The sequence below is a fragment of the Scatophagus argus genome, chromosome 3 (genome assembly GCF_020382885.2).
Source record: "Scatophagus argus isolate fScaArg1 chromosome 3, fScaArg1.pri, whole genome shotgun sequence".
NCBI lineage: Eukaryota > Metazoa > Chordata > Actinopteri > Scatophagidae > Scatophagus > Scatophagus argus.
Window position 1 is genome coordinate 13,258,665 of NC_058495.1, and position 20,666 is coordinate 13,279,330.

General features: G+C 43.6%; 1 protein-coding gene across 4 annotated transcripts in view; it reads left to right on the forward strand.

The window, feature by feature from the left end:
• The first annotated feature begins 497 nt into the window (after window positions 1–497).
• celsr2 (cadherin, EGF LAG seven-pass G-type receptor 2) overlaps window positions 498–20,666 on the forward strand; it is a 58,372-nt gene continuing 38,203 nt past the window's right edge. For all 4 annotated transcript variants that reach the window (XM_046383711.1, XM_046383712.1, XM_046383713.1 and 1 more), the window contains exon 1: window positions 498–4,374. In XM_046383711.1, coding sequence (XP_046239667.1) covers window positions 837–4,374 — 3,538 coding nt within the window. In that variant the 5' untranslated portion in view covers window positions 498–836. The remainder of the gene's footprint in view (window positions 4,375–20,666) is intronic.

Genomic DNA, 20,666 nt, shown 5'->3' on the forward strand with positions numbered 1-20,666 from the left:
TGATTGTGGACTGAGTTAAGATTATGTGGCATAACACTCTGTCACATAATATGGAGACCCTTCTTGGAAATGAGTGATTCATGGGCTATAAAATATATGTTTTTTTTACTGATTAAATAATGACTTGAGGTTGTTAGGTGCTACCACTTTATAATATCCAAAATCTCCCTCCCTCTCTCTTTGCAACTTGAAGTGTTTTATTCTTAGATGAACAAACACTTTAACAAAAACCAGACTAAAGATAACGCTGCCTGTATAGCTGAAATACCACAAATGTCAGTTGTGGTTGTGTAAGTAGCATTCATACAATGCTGTAGTGAATTATATTTAACAAAAACTGTTTTTTATTTAAAAATGAGGAAGTTAGGAAGTTACCATTTACCCCCAGTGGTGGGGGTTCTGTCAAGTGCTCAGACCCCTAACAGAGCTGTTTTCCTCTCTCTCTCTCTCTCTCTCTCTCTCTCTCTCACACACACACACACGCACACGCACGCAGGTTTATGATAATGAGGAGCCTCAAGGCGCAGGGAGAGCAGGAGCCATTTTTCCCATTCAAGCGAAGTTAGGCGGACGGACTGGAGGTGTAGCTGTCGCTGCTGCTGCTGCTGCTGCTGCTGTTGTTGCCGGCGTGCGTGAATGAGTGTGTGTGAGCCGCTCCGTCCAAGGTTACTGCGGGCTTAGCTCTTCAAATCTGCCGGAGCCACCGGAGAGAAGTGCTCCCTCTGAGAGCATGGCTCCTCTGCAACAAAGGGAAACTCATCGGCGGAAAGTTTAAAGGAATAAAGAGCTGTGAAAAGACTCACTCGGAAACCCGGCTGAACACAAAGTGAGGAGCGATGCACTTCGTTAAATGGGATTTGTTGTTGATTGTCTGGTGGTGTAAACTCGTTTCGCTGGCGCACTGTTACACCGTTCACATCAGTGAGGATGCGGGGACAAGGACAGTGGTGGCCGGCGTGCAGCGGGGCGCACGGTGTACTTTGGATCAGGTACTCGCTCCCAGATTCACGGAGCGGTTTCTGGACTCCGACGCGGCGGGAGGCGTTGTGTTTGTTTCGGACTCTGTAAAGTGCCCCTCACTGCGCTCCAACCCCTTCACCGTGTACACTGTGGCTGACTGCACTAACTCCGGCTACAGGCACCTCCTCACCAGCCAGTACGAGGTGCATGTTCACGGTAGGAACTGTTCAAACACGCGTAAGAGAAAACCTCAGTGGGACATGGAGGTCCTTAGTTTGTTCAGCAGCCAACACCGCTCAGAGTGCCACCAAGCAGGCTCTGCTTTATTTTCAGTGGGGGGTCTGTTACCAGGAGCCCCGATCCGCTGCAGAGTCACCAACAGCCGTGACTTTTACTTCTCTGAGGGCGACTTGTTTGTATCTGAGACGCGGTGCTGGAGGCAGGACACGCTCTTGGAGCTGGACCTGCTCTGTGACGTACTCACAGGAAATGGACTGAGTGCTAAAGTTAAGCCCGTCTCCATCCACTGGCGTGTGGGTCAGGGCCCCTTCAGGCAGGGCCACCTAGAAAAGTTGTTAGAAAAGGCAGCTCAGTCTGATTCGGGGATTGTGAGCAGGAGGAGGAGGAGAAGCATTAACAGCAGCCCCCAGTTTCAGCCTCCAATGTATCAAGTGTCTGTGGCAGAGAATAAGCCAGCTGGGACTCCCGTTGTTGTTTTGAAAGCTGTAGATGTGGACGAGGGGGAGGCCGGCAGGCTGGAGTATTTCATCGAGGCTCTCTTTGATAGCCGCTCCAACAATCTCTTTGCTGTGGACCCCGCCAACGGTGCTGTGTCCACAGTAGAGGTGCTGGACCGGGAGACCAAAGATACCCATGTTTTCCGTGTGACCGCAGTCGACCATGGCACGCCTCGACGCACAGCCATGGCCACTCTCACTATCACAATCAGTGACACCAATGATCATGACCCTGTGTTTGAGCAGCAAGACTACAAGGAGAGCATCAGGGAGAATCTAGAAATAGGCTATGAGGTGTTAACTGTGAGAGCCACAGATGGAGACGCACCTGCTAATGGTAACATCCTCTACCGTATCATCAACGGTAACGGCTCCAATGATGTGTTTGAGATCGATTCGCGGTCCGGTGTGATCCGCACCAAAGGTCTGGTAGACAGAGAGGAAGTGGAAGCCTATATGCTGTTAGTTGAAGCCAATGACCAAGGTCGTGACCCCGGGCCCCGCAGCGCCACGGCTACTGTTCACATTGTGGTTGAGGATGACAATGATAATGCTCCTCAGTTCAGTGAGAAACGCTATGTGGTCCAGGTGCCAGAGGACATGACCCCTAACACCGAGATCCTTCAGGTCACCGCTACAGATCAGGACAGAGGGAGCAACGCTGTTGTTCACTTCAGCATCATGAGTGGAAACACAAGGGGACAGTTTTATATTGACGCCCAGACAGGTAAAATGGACTTGGTGAGTCACCTGGATTACGAGGCGAACAAAGAATACACTCTAAGAATCAGAGCTCAGGATGGCGGGCGGCCTCCTCTGTCCAACATCAGTGGTCTGGTTACAGTGCAGGTGCTGGATGTGAATGACAATGCTCCCATTTTTGTCAGCACCCCATTCCAGGCCACCGTGCTGGAGAATGTTCCACTGGGCTACTCCATCATCCACATCCAAGCAGTGGATGCAGACTCTGGAGACAACTCCAGGCTGGAGTATCGTCTCACTGAAACCACGCCAAACTTCCCCTTCAGCATCAACAACAGCACGGGGTGGATTGTAGTGGCAGCCGAGTTGGACAGGGAGAGTGTAGATTTTTACAACTTTGGAGTGGAGGCACGTGATCACGGCTACCCTGTCATGTCCTCCTCAGCCAGCATTAGCATGACTATTCTAGACGTCAACGACAACAACCCGGAGTTCACTCAGAAGGCGTATTACATGCGACTGAATGAGGATGCAGCCGTGGGGACCAGCGTGGTGACTGTGTCAGCTGTGGACCAGGACATCAACAGTGTGGTGACCTATCAGATATCCAGTGGAAACACCCGCAACAGGTTCTCCATCACGAGTCAGAGTGGAGGGGGACTCATCACACTGGCGCTGCCTTTAGACTACAAACTAGAACGTCAGTATGTCCTCACTGTCACTGCCAGTGATGGTACACGGGTTGACACCGCCAAAGTGTTTGTTAACGTCACAGATGCTAACACACACCGGCCTGTGTTTCAGAGCTCACATTATACCGTCAACATCAACGAGGACAGGCCCGTGGGCACCACTGTTGTGGTAATAAGCGCCACAGATGAAGATACAGGTGAGAATGCACGCATCACCTACTTTATGGATGACAGCATCCCTCAGTTTGATATCGACCCAGACACGGGAGCTGTCACCACACAGATGGAGCTGGACTATGAGGACCAGGTTTCCTATACGTTAGCCATCACTGCTCGGGATAATGGCATCCCACAAAAGTCTGATACCACCTACCTGGAGATACTGGTGAACGATGTCAACGACAATTCCCCCCGCTTCCTCAGAGACCACTATGTGGGCTCTGTGATGGAGGACGTGCCGGTGTTCACTAGTGTGGTCCAGGTTTCTGCCACAGATAGAGACTCTGGGCTCAATGGCCGTGTCTTCTACACCTTCCTGGGTGGGGAGGATGGCGATGGAGATTTCATAATTGAATCCACCTCTGGCATTGTTCGCACACTGCGCAGATTAGACAGGGAAAATGTGCCCGTTTACAGCCTGCAGGCTTTTGCTGTAGATAAAGGTGTTCCTGCTCTGAAAACGCCAGTAAACATTCATGTAACAGTCCTAGACGTGAATGATAACCCCCCCGTGTTTGAGAAAGATGAGTTTGACATTTTGGTGGAGGAAAACAGCCCCATAGGGCTTGTGGTTGCACATATTTCAGCTACAGATCCAGATGAAGGCAGTAATGCACAGATTATGTACCAGATAGTGGAGGGAAACATCCCAGAGGTGTTCCAGCTGGACATCTTCTCTGGAGAACTGACTGCATTGATAGATCTGGACTATGAGACAAGGTCAGAGTATGTTATTGTGGTCCAGGCCACCTCCGCCCCTCTGGTCAGCCGCGCCACGGTCCACATCAAACTTGTCGACAAGAACGACAACGTGCCCGTGCTCAAAAACTTCCAGATCATCTTCAACAACTATGTGACTGACAAATCGAGCAGCTTCCCCACTGGAGTGATCGGACGCATCCCGGCGCATGACCCCGACGTCTCGGATCAGCTCCACTACAGCTTCGAGGTGGGCAACGAGCTGAGCCTAGTCCTACTCAACCAGAGCACGGGGGAGATCCAGCTGAGCCAGGCCCTGGATAACAACCGACCCCTGGAGGCTTCCATGAGGATCTCCGTGTCAGGTGAGACTCTTAGATAACTCTTTGAAACTGCAGCCTCCACCCAGTGAGGGAAAGATGGCCTCACTGAGGTGTGTATTCCCACTCCATTTCCCCTAACATGTCCTTTCCCTTAATTTACATTTTCGCTTCACTTCACTGGATAATGAAAGTGATGATGACTTAAGTATGTCTTTCTTGGCTTCAGTGTTCCAGAGTGATTTCTCTGTAATAGAAATATTCATGAAGGAGCATCAATATTCACTGTTGTTTGTGTGTAAGCCACTCTGTCCTTCTCTGCCAGAAAATGACCAAAGTACCAAATCACAAAAGATGTATGCTATTTAAACTCTGTGAGGTAAATTGTTTCACTTGTGAAATATGAGGGAAGCTCTTCTGTATCTTTTGAACACCTCATTGAGCTGGCTTACAAAAGCCCGATTTAGCTCCGTCTGTTGTAGAGATTTAAATAGCTGTTTGTTTGAACATGTCTGTGTCCTGTGGGATCCACACTCCAGTGGGCAGACTGATCATGCCCCATAATTACTCACCATACCCCCACCCATATACAGTGAAAGACCTAATTCAATTACGGTCTATTTCTATAGCTTGCACAGAGTCAGGTTTAAGTGTTGATGTTCTTTAAGCGTTGTATCGTTTTACTGAAATGTTTTCCTTGTTCTAATTAAACCAAAAGGCTGAAATTTAATAGCTGTCAATGTTCCCAGCTCAAAAGTTTTTAATACTGAGGATGCTGAGGGTGTATTTAAAGACAGTAAATAACAAAAGTTGTTTGAAATGGTGAGAAGGGCGATCCAATGCAAGCCTGACACTTATTTGCTGTTCATGCTTACTGCTGGCGTCGTCTTCTCCAACCCGCACGTTTTAAACCGCCTGTGTTCCCTTCACCTTTAATTTTGCATGCCTGCACAAATTACAGAGTTTTATTTGCTCAAGAAATGTGACTGAACTTGAATTGCATCCACAGAGAGCGTTGTTGTTACCCTCTGTTGGAGCTGATTGGATGCAGCCTGATCTGCTGTAAATCTGCCTTCTCTTTGACCTTGGCACAACCTGAGAGAGAAGGAAGCAGAACCGGGGAACGTTATTAAGAGATTGGACATCAAGGTTAAGATGAAATCAGATACTTAACAAGAATGGTGGGGATTAAGGGTGAGAGGAAGCTTGGGATTTATTTGATTTTACTTAATGAGACAGTAGAGATGTCAATTCACTGACAATTCACCCAAAGTGCCTTTGTATTTGTCGATGAGTTGGAACTGATGAGCAGATACTGTGTGCTTAGAGCGTGTAGTTGTTATGACGGATTGGAGCTGAGCTTTGCCTCTCTGGAGAACAATAGTGAGCTGTCGATTCAGGGACAGGCTCTAGAGCTCATACCAGGTTGCGGTTGGGGGCAACAGCTGTGACTCCACCAAGGACCAATTAGAGGCTGTGTCTCCCAGCGCGTCCAGCACCTGCTGGGGTTTATGTGTCAGCACCCCTGCAGGAGACAGAGGGAGATGGTGGGAGGCATAAGGACGGAGGGGGAAGGGGTGGAGGGTTAAGTTGCAGTTGTGTAAACTGGGAACATGTTGGAAAATACAGTCGTACTGTTATAGCAGGAAAGTCATTAGGCGGGGGCTGTTGGAGGAGGAGATGGGGTAGGAAGATGAGCTCCTCCTGTAGATGATGCTGACCCCAATTTTCAAAGGCTTCTCCCTCAAGGGACCTCCCAAGTCTTCCCATTATCTTTCTCTTTATGCTGCCGAGGCCCCATATGATGGACGATTTTTGATGGGCTCTTTTGTATGTTGTTGGACTGTGATTAACATCGTTTCTGAGCACCGCTCTTCACACTGAAATGGATGTAACGGTCCTAATGTAGCCACACTTTGCTTCAAGTTTGAAGTGTTTCCTATGCAGTAGATTTGGAAAGGTAACCTTTAAATAATCCACAGATTATGATGATCTTCTTAAAGTCGATTTCAGGAATATAATCCATTGCGTTGTCCCAACTCCCTGATGTGAAGTAATTACTTTCAGATAAAACATGACCTCACTTTGACTTAAAGTATTTAGACATATGATGTAAAATGATTAACTTCAGTTTAGTGTTTAAATAATCAGTTTTGTAATCACTTTACATCATTAAAGTTATGTAATCTGTTAATTCCTGATTGCATTGTGCCTGATACAGCTTGTGCAGCAGCCCACAGACATGTTTGTAACCTAGCTAATCTGAAGGGAAAATGCAAAATAAATATGACTAAGATAAGATTGTCAATCCAAATCATTACAGTGTGTGTTTTTAATACTTTATTATAACTCATTTTAAAGAAGGGATGTCACGAGTTTCATATTAACTGTCAAGCTTCCCTGACTGTAAATATGTTTTACATGCATTTATGTGTTATATCAATTGGTTGTTTTCTTTCTTTGGAAAGCTTTCCATGTTAAACTGGCCAGGAAAACAAGATCCTTTACTTGCACCATAAAATGCACAATCCATCAAACGATACCTGAGGTGCACATAAAACTGAGTTAAGTGATGTGTGCTGAACTTTATTTAAAGCAGTACAGCCTGGGTAATTTCATTTCAAACTTAGGTGGCCTTTTTTTGCGAAAAAGAAAAAACATTTTTAATTAGTTCTAAAACAACCAGAGCCTAAAACTATCTGTTGAATGTGTCATAATTGCTTAAGTAATATAAGCAATAAAGTATGGATGGATGAAGAACCTGGAATCAGTTTTCAAGACATGGATGGGTGGGTTGAATAACATCATCTATTTAATTATGATTTGATGGTTACTGAAAGAGCTGCTGTCAATTAATCTTTGAAACAAAGTGTGTTGAATCTTTTTTTAACGAATATTAAAGAATATATAAATAGAAGTAATAAGTTTGTTTCCTCCAAACATGTTCGGTAAATTGATTTAGCGTCTCAGCAGAGAATATTGCTGTTCAGATTGGTTCTATAATCATTTAAAACCATAAGGAGACACTAAAAAATGGTCTGACAAGCACATAATACGATGATCCTGCTTGTGTATTGGCTTTGTGTGCTGGCATAAATTAGTGTTTCTAACCATTTAATTATGTTAGTTAGGGAGTCAGATTTACAGCAGTGGGAATGTGGGCTCTTCATTCTTCCGCTAAATTAAATGGACAGAAGGAGAACGATAAAGTCATGTTAGGGTGATGTATGAATGAACTGATGTTCTACTGAAATTGGTTTCAGAGCTCGGTGATGTGTTGCATACAATAGCTCGCGTTGCCGTGCTGAAGTTAAAACAGCACACATGTGATGACATTATTTGTAACGTGTCACTTCTATATTGTGAAGAGAATTGCGCTCACACTGCAGAAGCTGGTTGTCGTCTGTGGGATTAAATTTGCTGCATCTGTATCCTGGGATCTGTCAGACCACTGTTGACATACTCAGACGCTGAGCTACTGTTCCCAAGGCAAGCGTGAGCCTGCATAAATAGGTGTTTGCATTTGATGGCAAAGATTCTTTCCCCTGTGAACACTGTGAATTTCCCTTCAGAAACTATAGCTAATCCTTCCTTATCCCTCATTTATGAACATGTTATTATGTCGGGCCGATGGAATTTGATGCCAATTTGTTGTGTCGGGTGTAGTTTTGTTGCTGTTATGTTAATGTGTAGATTCCTGTACATTTGCACTATAAAGGGCCCTTTAGGAGCGACATGCTAAAATTTGAACCTCCTGTGTGGCAGATTTACTGTGTATACATTATTGCAGTCATGCCTTCAGAACATTGTGTCCTTGTATTAATCAGATTTTGAGTTCAAGCCAGTATCAACCCCCATGCCCACTTTGCAAACGCCAATGCAGAGATTTCACAGACAAACACGCCTCCGCAACTAATGATGGCAGTTCGATTCAGCTCACATCACACTGCAGGTTGTACAGATGCTCAAATTACATGGTGGACAGACAGTAGACGTTATCTCTCTCTCTGGTCAGTGACGGGAGACCCTTTCAAGTTTCAAGTGTGAGTCTAAAGTGGCCTAAGATGCTCTGAAGTTGCTCCAAGTTTAAATTTCTTCGCTGTCAAACTTGTCTGAGCCAAACTTGGTGGCATTCAGCCCACCTAAGCAGAGCAAGTAATGAATACGCTCGTAGGTTTTTTTTTGTTTCTCAGAGATGACTGGGTCCTGTGGTAACTTGTTAAATATTTGATATTCAGTTTTACTTGTGAGATATATTTTTTTTCCAACCAGATGCAGGATAGATGTCAGTTTTCCCTTCTACCCTTCCCTTCTTGGCACAAGATTGTGCTTTATGACTCTGCTTCACTGTAACAGCCAGGATGTTCACAGCCAGCATAATTTCATTATAATCTATTAAACCTTTAAGCTGCCTGAGGAGGGATTTTCTCAGGGAGATATCTCCTGTAAGACTAGCACATCAAACTGCACATATTTGGTATATTTCGGTGTGTGTGTGTGTGTGGCCTCCAGCTGCTGGACCACTGCGATTGCTTTTTTTCCTTCACCATCATATAATTATTTGAATCAAGCTGAGTGCACCTTGGATGTCTGTGTTCTTTATGGTTGGTAAATTTCTGTTTGCCTAATGGTTGATTCAGAGCGCTCAAAGTCACAGCTCGCCCCGTGCTTTGTGCGGCTGGAGTCATCCATAATGTGCCTCTTTTTCATTCTTCGTGCCTCCCTGGATGGCGTTAGTCACACTTGCAGGCTTGCGTGGAATGTTTGTAGCATTGTTTTTCTTCTTTTTCCTCTCTTTAACATCACCTATCACCTTGATCCTGTTTCTCTTTCCCTCTTTTTGTTTGCCTGTCACCATTCCCCATTTTTCCCCTATCTACCCGGGTCTATAGCTCTCACCCCTGCAACCTCCCCTGTTCCCTCCCATCATTTCAAGCTCCTCCACCCTCCCTCTCCCCCCTCCCTCCACCCCACCCCTCCCCTCCAGCCCCCTCTTCTCTGTCTCTCCCTCCTTTGACTGTTGCCCCCCCCCCTCCCCTGTGAAAGGAAGAATGCCTAAGAGAAATGCTTTGTTAAGCACCCAGTTGTCATGGTGAACCCAGCAATGCTTGAGAAATTCCTTGTGGGTGGGGATGAGGGGTAAGGTCCCTTTTGTGGAGCGAAGATAGGGGGGAGGGGAGGCACATAAAGTTCTAAAGAGCAACTGTCCCCCTCTCCCTCTTTCCATTGAAGCATGTAAGGCTTTCTTTGGACCTGTAATGCTCCAGGACACACTGACCTGTCCTGCCGACTGCTTTCACTCTGTAAGCATTTTTACAGGACATGCAGCAAGTCAGTCAGCACCTGCCTGCCGATATCAACTTTCCATCTGTTGTGTTTTTGGAGGATAAAGGCTAGTCTTGTATTTGACAGACTTAAGAGGCACCTGAGAGTTTAAAGTTCACGGTGATATGATAGTGTCGTGTTTAAGCTCTTTGATTTGTGACACAGATGGGCGCAGAGGGTATCCGATTTCTCACTACCAGCTTGTTCCTCAGCGGCAGAACATCCTCCTGTGGGCCTCACTCCTCTACGCTTGGTTGCGTTGAAGGTCCGGAGGAGCTGAGGTGGGGTGATGGTGCGGGTTTTGGGGTGGAGGGGATGACATCATCTGTGTGTTAGGAGGGGAAATCATGTTTGGGATTAGGGCTGGTGCATCACTGGGGTGAGACCTTGTGGTGCTTGCATATATCTCAGTGTTGTCCTGCATTGTCCTTTCTATCCCAGCAGACAATGGGAGTTTGCTCTGTCTGGGACCCCCCCACCCCCTTCCCAATCTGTCTTTGTGTCCACTTGTGTGCCCCGGTGCTGCTGTCTTCACTCAGTCTGTTATTCATCCGTGAATTATCCTATTTACTGTACAGTCTGATTTAAGCACTCCTTCAAAAATCTTACCTTCAGTGCGCTTGAGCACATGTGATAAGGCTCTACTAAAGTGATTCCCAACCAGGAGCTGGACCTTTTGCATTATCATGGGGTTTGTCAGCACGCTAAGTCATCTGTAACACCTGAAACATGATGTGCTGCAAGAGCATGAAAATTAGTTACCAAGAAAGCAGTGTGTAAATACTATGGTTATGTTTGAAGTAGTGAAAATCTGGTTGTAGATCTGCCATTTTCTTTGGTACTTTTGATACTGTCAAAAGTGGATTGCATTGTTTTAGACCTGTGGTATTGGAAAAATTATCAGTGTATCAATACTTTTGACAGCCTTAGCTTAAAGTGTCCGTCTTAAGACAGAAGTGCATCAGTCCAATACATGTACTAACTTTTAGAGAGCAAAATAAGATTTACAGACCATTTGCATGAAAAGACATCTATCACATTAACAATAACTACTTTCATATAATTAAATGATTGTTTATATTCAGCTTAAAGTCAGTTTAATTTAACACATTTGGGACATGGCAGGTGCTTATGATGGGGTACTTGAGTTCTATGATGGGGTACTTGAGTTCATCTGACATGTACCAGCTGACAAAAAATGGTTGGGAATCATTAGCCTTGTACAATAGACAAAGTATTTTCTTGTGTGTGGTGAAAATAATTCCAGACCTCCACTGGAGTACAGAAATTACTACAAGTATATGTTTCTCACACTGTGAGCATGACAGATTATGTTTATTTAACGGGCCGTTCCCTTTATGCTACATTGCGCCCATTTAGCATCGAACCAGAGCAGAGATTTCACAGTGACCTGGTTTCATATGGTATAACTCTGCCGTGCTTACTGTCAGCGTTAGGCTGAGAAGACAACAGGGTGAAACGTGTTACTGGTGGAGGTGGTGAACCGAAGCGTGCAGGAGTTTGAGCTGTTTCATCACCGTCTAATTTATATGAACACTGACAGGAGGGCATCAGGCTAACGAGACAGATGGTTTCCTTGTAAGCTACGGTAGGATTGTGCTTCCACAGTTTGGTGGCACTGAATGAATGAAAAGAACTATTTATTTCACTGTTCACTGACAAGCAGGTGAGTTCTGACCGATTTCCACTCTGTCTTTCCAAAAATAACTTATTTGTGAAAGCCTTCAGGCATTAAACTGTCAGGATAAGTTAATATAAGAAGCCCTATGTTTTTTTAGCACTGGTATTAAAATTTGGAATATGCCTCTGAGTTGTTGCCTGCTCCCTTTTAAAGCCACCTACTAAATGACTAAGTCATTATTGTGCTGCTTGATACTCAGTATCCAATATCTATGAAATGACTATTGGTACGTTTGAATAATGGTCTCATGCTTGGTCATGTCTCTGCATGCTAATGTCTCTTTACTACCATGCTGACAGCAGTTTTCCTTTTGATATGCAAATGTTCCGATTGGAAGAGTTCACATCCTTTTCTGTTGCTCTAAAGCCGCTTCACCATAGAGGAAGAATCCGTGGAATGTCGTCTTCTTGTGGTTTTCAGATACAGCAGAAAAGTGTCATCAGGGGATGCTGTGGCAGAGTCCGCAAATGATTACAAATGTCCTCCCTCCAACACAGTCAGCGTTCCTCCTGAATGGGGAAGTGAGGAGAGGGACTGTGGGCTTGTTCTGACTCCTCTGGATGGAAATCCTGAGGCTGACATTGAGCTACACAAGCAGTTTTTTGTTATTGACCTCACAGGCAGTGTAGTCTTCAGTGTTTGTGTTGTGCTTATCATTACAGCTGATGTCTGTTCCTTTTTCTAACTGCTTAAGTTAAATTGCTCTGCAGAAGAACATAAAACAGCCATTTACAGTTCTTTTGCATTTTTAATCACTTCAAAAACAAGGTCAGAGATGTATGAATATTTACTCACCCTGTATGTTTTTCTGCTCTGAAACAATGAACATGACATGCTCGTACTTGCGCACAGTGGAACTGATACTTGCACATTATGTTGCTCAGTGTAATTTGTGTTGCCTGATGTAAAGGCCTCGACAGCAAATCTGCTGCGTAGGAGTTTGAGCATGCTGTCCATTCGCTCCTCCGAGAGTGTGATGTCTTGTTTTCTCTTGTGCACGAGCTGTTGGCGTTCAGTTGTGTTTAATTTTTTCTGGTTCATGTTTTTCGCAACAGTGGGACCAGCGATGAAGTTCTCAACTTGGTAGAGATGGGGAGCTTTTCATCCCAAATAAACCACAAATCCGCCTCTGTCTGCTGTTGTTGTGAGCTGAAAATTTCCCAAGCGGCGGTTGTTCAAGAATGTTTTTGATGATTGCAGAAGCTTTAGCGTTGTCTAAACCCTCAGGGCATGTTTTACCCTCCAGGCTTCTAATTTCTCAACTATCTTGACTTTATAAGATAATTTAGTACTCATATTTGTGTAGACACTGTAAATTTCTGTGTTCATGTACATGTTCAAGTTTAAATGCTATGTATTAGTTAATTGTTGAGTTGCCACTTGTTACATGCTTAATGTTTGTCCAAAAAGACTTTTTTTCTTTTTTTTACTGTTTTTAAGACTAAACAATTTACTAAAATAACAAATTAGTACATTATTGTGATTTAAGAAGGTAGTGGGCTAGACAAGGATTGAAATAACACTTGATTGACACTTGATTTGATGGCAATGTGAGTCGCTGTAGGTGGATGGAGGCCTGGCAGGAGTCGTTTAAGTATTTTATGCAGAGCGTGCTGATGGTGGTGGTGGTGTGTCAGCTTCTGCTGTTGCTTGTCTAGTGGGGGTTCGGGAAGAGAAGCGGGGGGGGGATGATAATGAGATGAAAAATCTATCCCTCCCTTTGCAATGCATAGTCCCCACCCCCCCAACCAGTCATCGGGCTGCATTCAAGCAGCAGTTGAGTGTGTTTCACCTTTCAGCCCCAGTTAATTCAAGCAGGCCGCATTTTACTGCGTCCCTTTTGATCACCAGGACTTGAGGTTCCGGCTTTTAAATTAAATTGACAGCAGACAGAGTGCACTTAATGAAGGAGACATCTGATGAGCTTGATCTACCAGATATTAGACCATTTTATACACCGCCAGAGCACAGAGCTTCAACATCATGATAAACTTCTGCTCTGTCAGTGTTAAACCCACATCAGCCCTCATTAGCGTGTGTCCAGGACTCGTTTTTTTTCTTTCTTCTTTACTGGGGTGTTAACTGATCCTCAGCTTGCTGACCTGTATGAAGGTGAGGATTAAGCTTGTTGTGTTGCCGAGTGCTTTCTGGTCTTGTGTGTCCACTTGAGGTCCACTCCCATGAAATCTCAAAGATCCAAGAGCAACCCCCCTGCCCCAAAACTTTCTTTTTCTGTAGTTGGCATGGACGCCTATTTTTTTTCTTCGATGAGCTCCCATGGAGATTGTCTGTATTTCACAAAAAATTTAAACAAGCTACACCTTTGTTTTAAGTTGCAGGGTGCATTGCAACAGTTGTGGCTTCAGTTGTTTTAAACAAGTGCTTTTTACTCGTCAGATTTCTCTCTTGCCCAGAGTTACAGTTCAGGGTGGGCCTCATGTTGACGGGTCCCAGCACCTGTAAGCTTTAGTCTCAAACTGGCCATAAACATGTCAAGGTGATGACATATCTGATCCCTGCAGAGAGCAAAAGCTTCAGGAGGAACAAGTGAGGTGTAATAAATTAGTGTGGGTCTCACACACACACACACACACACACACACACACACACACACACACACACACACACACACGTACACATGCATGCATAGCAATAGCACCCTAGTAATTAATGTATGTGATTCAAGGCTGTTCCAAGGGCAGAGTATTTAATTCTAATTAAATTAAACTGTGTCTTATTGTTGGTCCCACAGGGACAGTGCTGTTGGGTCACGGCTCTGTGGTTTGTTTGGCTGGTGTGTGGTATGGATGTGTTGTCTCTCTGTGACCTTATGTGGACTCAGTGGTTTGGTGTTTGTCAGCAGTATGCAAACATGACACGTTCTGACAGCGGCTTCACACTGTATAAGCTTGTTAACAGTGTTTTTTGTTAATACCTTGTGCAGAGGCCTGGCAGAGACAGCTGTTCTCCCAGTGTCAGAGCCAGGAATCACGTTTCATCCAACAACTATAAAATGGACATTTTGGATTTAGGCAAGAGATTTAAGTAAAAATCGTTCTTTAAGCCCACTCACAAACAAAAATAAAACCTGTCTGTCAGATTTATTATCTCTTAAATTAAATGCTGCTCAGGAAGCTTCTTAGCTTTGCAACAAGAAAGCAGTATTTTATTTTTACTTTCAATACATAATTATTGTGTGCAGTTGTCAGTGCGATATTAACTTCTTCTTGTTTTATTTCTCTCTGATGTTACCCTGATGATGTTACCAGCGGCAGAATTTCAGCAGTTTCCATTTTGTGAATTTCCCAGTGCAGGTCTAATAAAGGTCTTTCTTATTTTATCAGTTTACCTTTTTATTTCCTTCCTATTTATGTATTTGTAGATCTTAGACCCAACACTTTCAGAAACAGTCTTAAACTTTTACATACAATTTTACTGTTAAAAGTATCCAGGATTAGCTCTCAGTACATGGCTGTACAGTCAACTGCCACTGCATTACTTTGATACTGAAGAAAACTTTGAAATGTTTGAAAAGTTCTTTATTTATACTTATGGTCAATGAACAAGGTCCTAAGGAATGTAATCTAAAAATCTGTATGGTTTGTCTGTGTGTTTAGATTTGACTGAGTTATGACTACAGAGAGAAGTAAGACTGCAGTAAGCTGACTAGCTGCAGCAATGAGTCACCAAGAGTTTTAAGGTACCTTAATTGATTGATCACTTGAGAGCTACACTTTAAGGTTATTCTTTGCTGTAAGTAGGATTGCGTCACTTGATAAATTCCTGTTCTTCACTTTCAGCCAAACAGTTTTTGAACATCTCTTTAGAGCATTTTTAAGTGTAATTTATTGAAGTTTGAGAAATATGACCATGGATCTCATTATTTCATCCTTAAACAAACAACCAAACGGAAAGTAACACTCTGCATGCTCGTTTCCAAATCATAAAACTCATTAAAAGCTTGCAAGTTTGCAGAGCGGTGTGCTGGTTCGGGCTGTAAAGGCTGTGAACTGCAAAGATCCACAGGCCTTATCCCTCCAAAGTGATTTTTAATTCATGATCTCCCTACTGATCTTGGAATTGGGATCCCAGCTTTGCGCTCTTTGATGTAGTGAGCACTCGGTGCGTGCTGCACATACTGGAGTGTACTGATGCTGAACAGCTAAGACAGGCTCTGCTCAACCTCATTACCTTCTCACCCGGAGGTTCCCCTTAACATGACACACTTCTGCGGAGAAACACACAGCCGCCTCTGAGGGAGTATCGGCCTCTCCGGATCACAGAATTAACGTGCTTTCGTTTGATTGTTGCATTCTTAACCATAAGACGTGTGATGAATGGCTGCTTGAGAGCTGCTCGAGTGTGATTATTTATTGGCTCTCCACTGTCATGATGATAAATGGTATTTTTATAATGCCTCTAATGTGTTTCCGCTCCCCACTTAAACTGGAAGGTGTTTTCATTGGCTCAGTGTTTAACTGGCACATTATTGGGTGGAGCAGCCAGGTTGGAGGTGTGTGCCCTGCTGAGTCAGTAACAGCTGCAAATGTAGATATAATGTGAATGTCTTGTCTGTCTTTTAAACTGCTATAAGGTAATTACTTGACAATAGGGACACGTTTGCAGTTTTACTCCGATTGCTCCACAGACCTGCAGGGTAAAGCTGCTAAAAGTTCAGTCTGCATTTTTAAAATCAGTATTTCCGGAGTGAATTTGCTGCAATGTGCCATCAAGGGTCTACAAGGGCAGCAGAAAATGCTGCAGACCGTATCTGGGAGAAGTAACCTTCAGTCCTCTGAAGGTGACTCCTTCACACACTGTCTCCTTTGGTATCTGACATGTCCACATTGTCTGAGTCCGCTTTTCCGATCAGACTTGCAGCATTTGAAGCCTGTTCTCCACCTCTGTCTGTCTCCTGTTTGCCTTGAATTTTCTTCTCTATACACAAACAACAAGCAAAAGAATCCCAATATAATCTTTAAACGGAGAGAGACACTCTCCACCAGAGCGGGTCCTCTGAGGGAGACGGTCGGGGTTGCTGTCGTGCTGTTGTGGGTGATGTCTCTGTCCTCAGTAATTTGGTCACACAGTCCTTCTGATCTTTATCCACCATGACTTTGTTGACATTTTCTGGGATTCAACTGGGAGATTTGATGGCGACTTTGTGGTCTAATTAGGCCAGTCTCACCGATTTGTTCTTTCTGTCTTTGTCTCTGTCTTTCTCCTCACAGTCTATTAACCCCAAAACTAAAACCCCTAGTGGGCTTAAAACAGAGATCCATATATCTTTTTTTTGGCTGTATGTGTCTTTATAGTAAGCACTCCATCCTAATGTCTCTTTGTCGTTCATAATTCTCTTGACAGCTGAAGCTGGGCATCAGTAATATTTCAGAGATAAAAAGCTGGTCACCTCCCCTCCCCAAACCTCCTGGCTGATAATTTATGTCCTCTGTGTGGAGGCCTAAACCCACAGTCAAACATGACCTTTGAGTGTCTCTGAGACTCTTTTCTGTAAATCACGATGAGCCGGCTTGCACACATGCCTCAGTTTATTATCAGAGATGTCTTGTAGGATTTCTTCATTTGGTTGCTCTGCCTGTTTTGTTATTAGGAAAATGAACTCAGTATTTGTCCAAAGCTGTACAAAGAGTGATTTTACTTTCAGGTGGAAACAGTCAGCCAACAACCTTGGAGACATAAGTCCAGCTTTGTTTTTTTGTTAGCATTTTTTTAAATCAAGTTTTGTTTAGTCTTCAAATTTGTTATGAGTTAAATGAGTTATGATTTTTTTTTTTTTAAATACGTGAATGTCATGAAGCTTTTTTCCTCGCCATCAGTGATTCTGTGATTACTAAACCTCTGCTGCTTCAGTGTACTTTCTTTACTCTGTTTGTATTGACGTATGGATCTCCACCAACCCCCTCCCCCCCACACACACACACACATGCACACAAACACACACACACAATGCCGTACACAGCCTTGGCAGTCTTGCAGGCACAGTGTGTGTTTAATCTTTTCCCTGGCGCCACTTCCTAGCTGAGAGCATTCCTGGCACCCAGAGGCCCAGAGGGGGTCGAACTCGGGGCTGAAAGCAGTGTCACACTTCAGAGCTGGCACCTCGTCTCGTTACCAACTAAGCATCCCTCTTTACCTCCTTTTTGGCCCAAAACGCCCCGCTTGCCCTCCGTTCCTGAGCGAAGGATCCTTCCATGGAGAATGACCTCTTTGAAGGATGGTCTGGTTCCTTTCAGAGGAGATTCTCTTCGCGCTCAGTTTCCCAGCACTGCGTCTACGTCTGGAGATTTGCCCGAGCTCCCATCCAAGAATGTGAATTGGCAGAGGACATAATTAAGGCGATGTCTGTCCGTATATGTGGCCTAACCTTTAAGAGCCTCTCTTCACTGTTTTTCTGGCTACTGCTGCTACAGAGTATCAGGTACAATACGAGTTGAATGGATGAAGAGAAAAATGCTTTTCTGTGTTTGGCTGAGGATGAAAGTAGATTGTTTGTTCGCCGGGTTTCTGTCAGGTTAGAAAGGAGTTCAGTGTCTCCAAATAGTAAAAATGTTACTCTCACCACTGCTTTACTGCACAGCACTTAATCATGCATTTGTCTCCCATGAGGCTTAGCAGTTGAAGCACTCCACTGTCTAAATCCTTTGGTATGATTCATACGAAATCAAACTTTTCACTGAGAGCTTACCTTGATTTCAATAAGCTCTTTGTGTGTGTGTTTGGTTTTTTCTTAAGTGACTGATGAACACTCGGGATTTTTAAAGAAAGTCGCAGAATCTGTAAGAGTGCAAGTTTTTGTCGTAACATTAATATTAGAGCCAAAACAGTTAGTCAGTTAAGTGACCTGTCAGTCAACAGAAAATGTTAAGCAATTAGTCTTTTAAACTGTTTTTCAGCTAAAATGCCCCAAATCATCTGGTTTCAGCTTCTGTACTTTGAGATTTTCACTATTGTACTTGACATTTTTTAGACCAAACAATTCAGTGAGTAGATTAATCATTGGTTGCCCTAAATACAATTAATGAAATAGTTTTAGTCTAGCACTTTTAAAGCACACATTCATTTGTAAACAGTGCTTAGATAATTAATCAAAGATAGATAATTAATTGATAGACAGCAATTTTGATAACTTATAAACAATTAATGCCATATTCCATAAAAATGCCAAATCTTCAGCGATTTAAGTCTTCATTTTCAAAAATAGCTGTCAGTTGAACATGTTTGAGTTTTGGATCATTGGAAAAACAAGCTATTTGAAGCACTCACCCCAGGCTGTAGGATATGATCATTTGTTAACATTTTTGCCCCAAAAACTCAGTCTAATCGTCACACTTTATAAGTTAATGAAATGTGAGCATGAGTTCCTTCAATGAATGATTTTTCTTCCCTCAGACTTTTTAATTGGACAATTCTGGGGGGCACTGAAGAGCTTGAACTATCCAGCTTAATAAAGACCAAAAACAAAGAATAAAAGACAGAAAAAATTGTAATATGAAGCAGCTTCATTATCCGTCATCTCACGACCTCTTGAAAAGTTTTTGACCCACGTCGTCGGGACAGATTAAATGTAAATCGTCAAACAGCAGATTAACTAGTAATGAAAACACTCACTGTCGTCATATTTAGTTATAAATTTGTCCTTTTTGGAAGGCGGAGAGTCTGCAAAATGAACCTGCCTTCTGCCTTTGTTGTGGCCCCCTGTTATCTTCTGTGTGTTCCCATGTGTACCCAGGTGTGTGTGTGTGTGTGTGTGTGTTTACAGTAAAGTGTGAACTAGAGGAGCGACCCTGCTTGTCTTCATCCTTTGATTTTTCCCTACTTCCTCTGCTAAGGCCCTGTATTATTACCGTGCTGGAAGCACTTGACTGAAAGCAGAAGGATTAAAGCCGTGTCAAACATGCTTCTCTGTCTCACTTCCTCTATGACCCTCCCTTCCCCTCCTCCGTCTCCTCCCCCCTCCCTTGGCACTATGTGTTTAAACTCACCCTTTGCCAAAACAGGGATCTGCTAACTTTGGGCAGCGCTGCGTGTTTGTGTGAGTTCTCCTCGCAGGTTCAGCTCTCTGGCTCTCGTCCAGATGCCCCAAACAAAGCGTTCCATTGATTATTTTGGAGGGAGAGGCCGAGGCTTGTTTTCAGGGCACATTTGATTTGATTAAGCCTGTTTTGTGTTTGCTCTTGAGGCTACAGAGACCTGCAGGCCGGCGGTGAGATGGACAAAATGATAGTGACCTCTCTCTGTGACCTCAGAGTGAGACTTTTGAGAGACAAAATGACAAACTTCCACTTACAAATGAGAAGCTGAATTTGTAAGTAATTAAACACCCCGTCACTCAGTTCAGTGCACTCTTCTTCTAAAGCCTTATTTGGTGTGAAATGACCGGTAACTAGTGGAGGCTATTGTTAGCGAGATATTTGTGCGTAGTAGTAAGTAATATTACAGATATTGTGTCAATTCAATGACTTTATGACTTTTTTATTGGAATTGAAAGCAAATTCAGATTTTGTCCATATTTATTTTTCTTGTATTTATCTTCTTGTCCTTTCTTTTCCTGGCTTTTCCTGTTTGTCACAGTGACTGCAGTCACATAGGTGTGCACCAAACACAAATATTGTCTAAATACAAAATTAAACAAGGTATTTTGCTGTTAAAATTAAATTTTTGTCCTGGGCTCAGCAGCTGGATTTGCAACACATTGGGTATTGACTTCAAGCAATGGGAGCAATTTTAGGCCCAAGCAGTGCGACGTGTTTGTCGTGCGACTATGAGACGACTCCACGTCACTGGGCAAAGAGCTCACTGATCTGAGCTCTGTTGTACATTTGTTGCAGACTCTGTCTCTCTGCTGAAGTTTGAAGCTGGATGCGTAGGTTTTGGGCTTGTTAGCAACATACAGAGCTTCCCCATGTGTTTTTTGTTTGTGATTGGATGGCTTTGGGTCGAGTCTGTTTTCATTATAATTTTACTCATCAGTGAGCAATGCTCTGACTGAAGAGCAGAAGAAAAACAAGCAAGAAAATAAGCTTTACAAAGACATGAGTTAATGTAAATGGGCATGTAGGCTGCAGTATGTGTCTAAAGTAGGCAACATAATGAAACAGAATCAGTTATGATTTATTCACCAACAGCATCATGTACATTGTAAATTCTATAAAGGCCTACCAACACACAGGACAGGAGAATTAATGTATTGTACAGTAAGACCTTCTGTATAATTGCAAACAAAACACTACATGTGCACAGTCAAAGTCAACGAATTGGAATGTATAAGAGATAAAACATTAGCAGGATC